Here is a 7669-nt window from a genome sequence, read left to right on the forward strand (position 1 = left end):
AATGTTATAAGTTTTCCCGTCGGGTGCAAATATGTGCAAGTTCTGGGCATTAGATACACGTGAACAGCTACAAAGAGTTGACCATGAGAGAAGCATGGGTTTTCTAAATGCACTCCTGCTACCTGTAATGTTTGTCCTTGTGCCTTGTTTATAGTAACAGCAAAGCTAAGCTTGACGGGAAACTGAACCCTTTTAAATTGAAATGGAAGGTCAGTAGGAATAATTGGTATCCGAGGTATTATAACACTATTTCCCTTACCGACACCTGTTAAAATAGTAGCACCAAGTATGTTCTGTCCCAATTCTGTTATCCGAAGCTTTGTTCCATTACATAGCCGAGGAGCATCTAGATTTCTCAAAGGCATTACTGGTACATTTAGTTTCAATTGAAGTTTATGTGACGGTACACCCGATCGTTCAAGTGAATTAAAAGCCTCCACAGGGTATAAAGTACTTAGTTCCGTATCTATAATTGTACCCATTGACAAATATTCCTTCATTTCTCCTTGAACCTTGTTCAAAATGTCAGTGTTGATCCTATTAACAATTTAATTTCTTGGTGCTAATATTGCTCTTGCACACAACCACTGATCACTACACAAATTTTGTTTCAATTCCGGAAAAACATTAGCAATGATATCCACATCACTTTCTACTAAATTACAAAATTCAGCAATTTTCAACAACATTTCTGCGTAAAGTCCTGAATCCACGTCATTATGAAGATGCACTCTCATATTCCTTTTCAGGCGGAGTTTTTCAACTGTCGACCATAAGAATGATGATTTAATGAACGCTTGAATTTCATCTGCTGGTGTCTCCCTCTGAATCAATGGGAGGGTTTGACAGAAATCACCAGCCAATAAACCAAGTAATGGAGAGTCCGGTTTAATGCTTCTATAGCCTTCTTGTGAGACATGGTACTTTCATCCCACACTAAAAGCTTGCCTTTCCGCAGCATCCTACTTCGTGAACTATTTTTACTAAAATTGCAGATGGGCGAATCTTCCTGTGCCCAATTCAATGGTAATTGTAAAACCGCGTTTAATAGCGTCGCGGCAATACCTGACGAAGCCACAGCAACTGCTATTTGTTGGTCTTTTCGGACGGACATTAATAATAAGTTAAGCAAAAACGTTTTTCCAGTTCCTTCTGGTGCGTCGAGAAAGAAGAGTCCACCACTGCCGGAGTCTATTTTACGTAAAACTTCATTACTGTAATGGTAGATGGCGTTGAAGTAGCTAAATTTGACGATTTTTTGACAAAAAAATTTTTTATCTTTCTTAAAATTTTTTTTTTTTCAAATAAAGTACCCTATTTTACTTCTAATACCTTTAGGAGTATATGTACAAAGTTTCATGATGATCGGTTAAGTAGTTTTTGCGTGAAAGCATAACAAACAAACTTACATTCGCATTTATAATATTAGTATTATAGTATGAAAACAGACAACATCTATACTAATATTATAAAGCTGAAGAGTTTGTTTGTTTGTTTGAACGCGCTAATCTCCAAAACTACTGGTTCGAATTGAATAATTCTTTTTGTGTTGGATAATCCATTTATCGAGGAAGGCTATAGGCTATATAGCATCACGCTGCGATCAATAGGAGCGAAGAAACAGTGGTAAATGTGTGAAAAAAGGGGGAAATGTTTTATCTTTGAGGGCTTCCGTTCCTTGCGCTGCGAAAGCATAACAAAAGTTATGTATGAAAGAATTATTTCTCTTTTAATGCTCTAAAAAAATGTCTGTGAGTACCGTTTTTGTGATAACTAATTTGGTCGAAATTATTTGTTAGAGTTGTCTTAACATAATAATATTAATCTTTATTCAAATAAATGTGTTGTTCGGTAATTCTTTTGACATAATATTCAGTTTACGTAAATACCAAGTGCAGGTAAAAATAATTGGGTTCCTGATTATTAATCTTACATTTCTTTTTTCTACATTCTTTTTATTAATTTTCTACGTTCTTTCTTTGTCACTATAATGTCTAGGAAAAGAACTCAGCTTTCTCGGCAGACTGCTACTGCAAAGCGGCTGCGAGTTTTGCGCAGCAATGAAAGGATGAGAAAATGCATAGGTTGGGTACTCAACGAGCAATCATGAACAAAATCGTACTAGGGAATTGAGCATTGAACGTTCCAGCGTCTAGTCTCATAAAATTTCCGAACTTTGGCGAACCGACAACGAGAATCAGGCGCTGAACGATCTCAACGTTGGGCCTCACAGAATTCCCGAACTTTGATTTTAAAATTATCGACAAATATGAGAGCCCACTTGGGGGGAGGTAGTATAACTTTCCCTTCAAAATTAGTTTTAGTAGGAGACGGGAAAATACCTCATTTTCAAAATAAAATTTAAATTGACCGCGATTTAGGAGTAAGAGTAGGTAACATTGAGGATTTAATATCAAAAGTTTACCCTGACATCAGCGAAATAGAAAATAAAGATCACCAATGGATGTGTCAAAGGGCAATATTGGCGGCGAGAAACATTAGCGTGGACGAAATTAATGACATAATTTTAAATAAAATTGAAGATGTGGTCCATTACCCACAGGAGTTTCTAAATTTCTTTGAACCCAAGTGGCCTTCCTCCACATTCCCTTAAGCTAAAAATAGGCGTCCCAATAATTTTACTTAGAAATCTGAAACCACCGCAGGGGCAAACATTTAAACACGTGGGGATCGATTTACGCCAAGACTGCTTTTACATGGCCAATTATATGTCGCGTTGTCAAGATCAGGTTGCGGAGAAAATCAATATGTTCTTCTGCCACCAGAAAATAAAACAAAAAATATAATTTACGCAGAAGTTCTTTGATAACAGAAATTGACGCGGACGAAGATAAAAGCGAAGCCCAAAATCAGTATTTCACGCGGACGAAGTCGACGGCATAGCTAGTGTCAGAATACAACTTTGCACGAGTAGCGCTTTTAAGGTGTGCCCTATTAAGACTTAAAATTGTTCAATTGAATTTTTACCGAAAATAACGGTCAATATGTGATATATATAAATGAAATTCAGGAGTAATTCTTTCCTAACAATGATGTGTGTGTGTGTCGTAAATGGGTTAAATTGGGTCAATATTTCTCTTAGCTCCACCTAATATAATGATTTTCGAACTTCCTAGAGACTTTATATCGGATATGTCGACCAATATGTTAGTTATCTTAACAAAATTGAGACAGCGTGTTTTTCTTATATCGGTGCATCTTTGTGCTAAGAATTAATAAAATTAGGTGAAAACTCGCCATAGACTCGATATAACTAACAGGCTTAAACCCTTGCTAGTTGCAATAGTATGAAATGTTCTGAACTGAACTTAGCCCTTCCTTACTTGTTGTTTCTGTAATTGATTTTGTACCGAATACGGAATGGTATATCAGTTAGTATGTTACTAGCGATAATTTTTTTAATTTATCCATATTTATGAAGTTTTAATATATTATGTTTTTTTATTTATTTGACCAAAAAAAAAACTGTGTACAAATGCATCCCATCTGTCTGATTTTAACGATTGTCTCACTTTTGCTGTTTCACCGCGAAGTGATGGTATTTCCTAAAAGTATTCTGCTATCTGTGCTGTCCTCAGCTATTCTCTTTTGAGTTCATGGTTATACATATGTATATGTAAGTAATATATGTAAATAAATGTATGTATGAGGATAGAAGAGGGTTTGGCCTTACAAAATACTTCATATTTGCGCCTTGGAGGAAACAGAAACGACAGACCATCACTATGGGCACGATCACAAGAACCTTGGTGATTATGGAGCAAATCCAGAAAAAAGTTGCCAAACCATAAAAATTTTAACTCTATTTGGAATTACCACTTTGAAGGGAAAACCAAACTGAACCTTCTAATTAACTACCTGTTCATAAAATTGTGGCGCATGCGCACGTGTGTTTATTAAAAGTGTATCTTTATTTGGGTTTTACTAGGAAGACAGAATATCTCGCAAATATACTCCCATCAAAGATAATAGCAAAGCTTTGTTGTCATTTTATTGGAAAGCATTAAAAATTCTAGACGTCTGCTAGGCGCGCACTTAACAACCTGATTGAGCTGAGCTGCCGCGATGTCGAGTGTGTAAAAATAGCAATGGCTGGAAGAGTGAATTTGTATCAAACACACGATGCGCAGAGCAATAACTGAGATACAGATAGGAGTAGCATTATGTTAGTTGGGCATGCGAAGAAGATGAAAGAGATTGCGTGAAAACAAAACAAAAGAAACGCACCAAAATTATTGACTTCGCTTTAAAGCGTAGCTTATAGTCTTCCATGTATACATACAGTAGATACATAACTAAGCTCCGCATGAGCGTGACAGCAGCAGAGAGTAAGCTTGTGTATACCATATTGAGCGGTAAGTTTATGTTTCGCTTTGGCCAACGATCTATCAATGATGCGCAAAGCAAAATTCGAAAGTGAACTCTGGCATAAACCGTCTTCATTGAAAACAACACTCGGTGCTTGTGTCCGGGCTTAAGAATTCTGCAGTTCTGCCAATGCGGTTTTGTTCTAGCCGCGCACAAATGCTGCGGTTTAAGTAGTTAAATAAGGAAACGCATAGCGGCAGTACCGAATTGGCAAGTGAACGCCTAAGACATTGAGACCAAGTCAGAGTTTGTGAAAGTGAAACACGCTTGTTTTAGTGAAGCAGTTGCGATAGTAGTACTTTCAAAAAACATTTTTTATAGTTAAGGTTTTGCAAGTAATAAAATCATGACAAAATTTGGACTTATGCTGCTCTTACTCGGCACAACGATGGTGCTCTGGCAACAGGCTGAGACCAAGCCGCTGTTTTTGTTGTCGAAAAATTTCTTCGCGCTTACAACTAGAGGTAAGTGGAGTGTGAACACTAACTAATCGAATGAAGGGACTTGTTTTCCGAACAAAAACTATGGAACTATGTGTTTTTACGAATAGAACATGGAAAACGCGGACTTAAGTCGTAGCGGTACTAGTTCAAGGACGAAAAGAAAACTGCATTTAGATCTGAACCTAACTTGTGGTTCTATATTCCTGTAATTAGTCGAGAGAAACCGCTTGTTACTAAGTTTTTTTCAGATTGGTAACAGTTTATCTAAATATCAACAATATCGGGATACCACTAATTTGCTAAGATTGGATTTACTGTCGAATATTTTATAAAAATTGTTCTTTCAACAGAGTTTTTAATCAAAATGATACAACTTGGAGAGTTTTATATATGAATATCGAAAAAGTCTTTGTACTCAGGATCAACTTATTGCGTAGAAAGAACCCCCGAATGTAACACACATTTTCAACGAATATCATCGTGTATAAAAAGCTATACAAATCAAAGAACTTATTGCTCGAAAAACACATCCACGAAAATTTTAGGTAAAAGGATTTGTTGCAGAACGAAGGTAACAGAATAATATAGATTATTTGGGTTCAGGAATTAAAAACATTTCGGGGTTTTTACCTTAAAATCTTCATAAGCAAAACAAGCTTAGGAAAGATATTCAGATAAAGTGACAATAATTTTCCTGAAAATCACAATATAGAGCGATGTGGTTCAAGAAATGTTAAGAAGCGAAAATAAATATTTTGTGAAATAGACTTTAAGGGCTTCAAAAACTTCAAGAGAAGAGTATATTATTCAGGCGGTTAACAGTCCTCAGTAACAGTTAGGATTATACTCGTATTCAAAGAATGTAATAGAAAAAATTCCATAAAATTTAGAAATCATTTCTCTAAAAGCATGATTAAGAGCTTAAGCATGGAACCAAAAAAGTTAAATAAGCTAAGCCTAACCTCTATAATCGTAAAGTAACCAATATATTTGATCACATGAAACATTCTTCTTCCAGCACCTTCCACTGGCAGTGGCTATTCCTACTCACCAAGCGCATCAGCAAGTGGTGGCCTCGCTCAACTACCTGTTGGCATCATAAGTAGCAAATTGGGTCTGATCTCCAGTCTACTTTCCAGATTTGGTGGTGGTGGCGGTGGCGGTTTTGGACTTGGCTTCAAATCCAATATGGCTGCCACGACACGCAGACCAAAGAAGACCAGCAAGAGCACAACCGAACCGAATACTGTCTTTACACCGGAGACAAGCACAAAAGCATATACAACAACAACAACGACCACCGCTGCTACAACCACAACGACGACCACTGCGGCACCTGAGGAACCTGTGAGCACAACAACTGCTGCCACAATCGATGTCAAGCCAACAGTGATCGCACAGCGACCAGCTGTCATTGAACCGACGGAAGCGAGCGAAAGTGTAGCTAGTAGCAATGTAAATAGTGGATTCGAAGTCATTTATGCCAATACAAATAATGGAGATCAGAGTGGCGGTTTAGCACTGACGAATGCGGAGGGTACTTCCAATGCTTTTTCAACAGGTGGGGCCGATGGTGTCAATGCTGCTAGCTCCAGTGGTTCTAATGGTGGATATGAAGTCATTTACTCCAACTCGGGTACCGGTGGTTTGAAAGCTTCTGCTGAGGTTGGAGGTTCAAGCGGACTCGGTGGTTCAGGCGGATTCGGTTTTTCTGGTGCAATTGGAGGTGCAGTCGGAGGTTCAAAAGTTTCAACAAATGGGGCCAGTGGTGTCAATGTTGCTAGCTCTAGTGGTTCTAAAGGTGGATATGAAGTCATTTACTCCAACTCGGGTACCGGTGGTTTGAAAGCTTCTGCTGAGGTTGGAGGTTCCAGCGGACTCGGAGGTTCAGGCGGATTTGGTTTGTCTGGTGCAATTGGGGGTGCAGTCGGAGGTTCAAAAGTTTCAACAAATGGGGCCAGTGGTGTCAATGTTGCCACCCCTAGTGGTTCTAAAGGTGGATATGAAGTCATTTACTCCAACTCGGGTACCGGTGGTTTGAAAGCTTCTGCTGAGGTTGGAGGTTCCAGCGGACTCGGAGGTTCAGGCGGATTCGGTTTGTCTGGTGCAATTGGAGGTGCAACTGGAAGTTCTGGCGGGTTTGGAATTTCTGGCGCTGTCGGAGGTTCTAACGCTTTCGGTATTTCTGGCGGAAGTGGAAGCTCTAACACAGCTGGAAGCGCAAGTTTAAGTGCTGGTGGTCTTACAAGTGGTGGCCTCACGAGCGGACGCCCCAAGATTAGTGGATACAGCTACAATAAACCGGAAGACACAAGTTTAAACGAAATTTTCGGCGGAAATTTGAGCAACACCTACTTGCCAGTATACAGGTTCAGATAGAGGAAGCGTGATAAAATTGAACTTAGCGATCATCGATCTAATTTAGTATTTAGCTCTAGCAGTGTGTGTTACGAAAACGATTTGTTAAAATAAAATCTAAAATATTAAGGAAATCATTAGCAACTTACTCCATCCGTATTCATTAGCACGCTTATTAGTAAGCGAAAATTCCAGCTTTTGGCGGAAGCATTAATGGCTTATTGCGTAATCCCGACAAAACTGGAAACTGTAGCAGCCGAAAACAGGTAAGCGCTTCCAGCCAGATTTGTATACAATTCCGCTATGCGCCTGCAGAATTCCGAACCAATTATTTGCATTCTGGCCAATCTCGAATTGCCTTTTCTGTTGTGGCTTGTTGACTTGTGCATATTTCGCTTGCTTTTTTGTTTGCTTTTGTCTTCTTGATTTTATCATTCGCATGAGATTTTATCTGTTTTGGCTTTAAGACATTAAATGGC

The 7669-nt window shown here is 38.5% G+C and overlaps 1 protein-coding gene across 1 annotated transcript; it reads left to right on the forward strand.

The window, feature by feature from the left end:
* The first annotated feature begins 4735 nt into the window (after positions 1–4735).
* On the forward strand, positions 4736–7211 carry LOC120773711 (uncharacterized PE-PGRS family protein PE_PGRS20-like). The gene is made up of 2 exons (XM_040102752.1): positions 4736–4853; positions 5851–7211. The coding sequence occupies exons 1-2, from the start codon at positions 4736–4738 to the stop codon at positions 7209–7211; spliced, it is 1479 nt and encodes a 492-aa protein (XP_039958686.1).
* The last annotated feature ends 458 nt before the right edge of the window (positions 7212–7669 follow it).

This window comes from Bactrocera tryoni, chromosome 4 (assembly GCF_016617805.1).
Source record: "Bactrocera tryoni isolate S06 chromosome 4, CSIRO_BtryS06_freeze2, whole genome shotgun sequence".
Lineage (NCBI taxonomy): Eukaryota > Metazoa > Arthropoda > Insecta > Diptera > Tephritidae > Bactrocera > Bactrocera tryoni.

What these genes read in the sequence shown, in the direction of transcription:
- LOC120773711 (XM_040102752.1), top strand. Translation starts at nt 4,736, where the DNA reads ATGACAAAATTTGGACTTATGCTGCTCTTACTCGGCACAACGATGGTG. An exon ending in CTTCGCGCTTACAACTAGAG is followed by an intron (nt 4,854 to 5,850) that starts GTAAGTGGAGTG and finishes TTCTTCTTCCAG; the next exon opens with CACCTTCCACTGGCAGTGGC.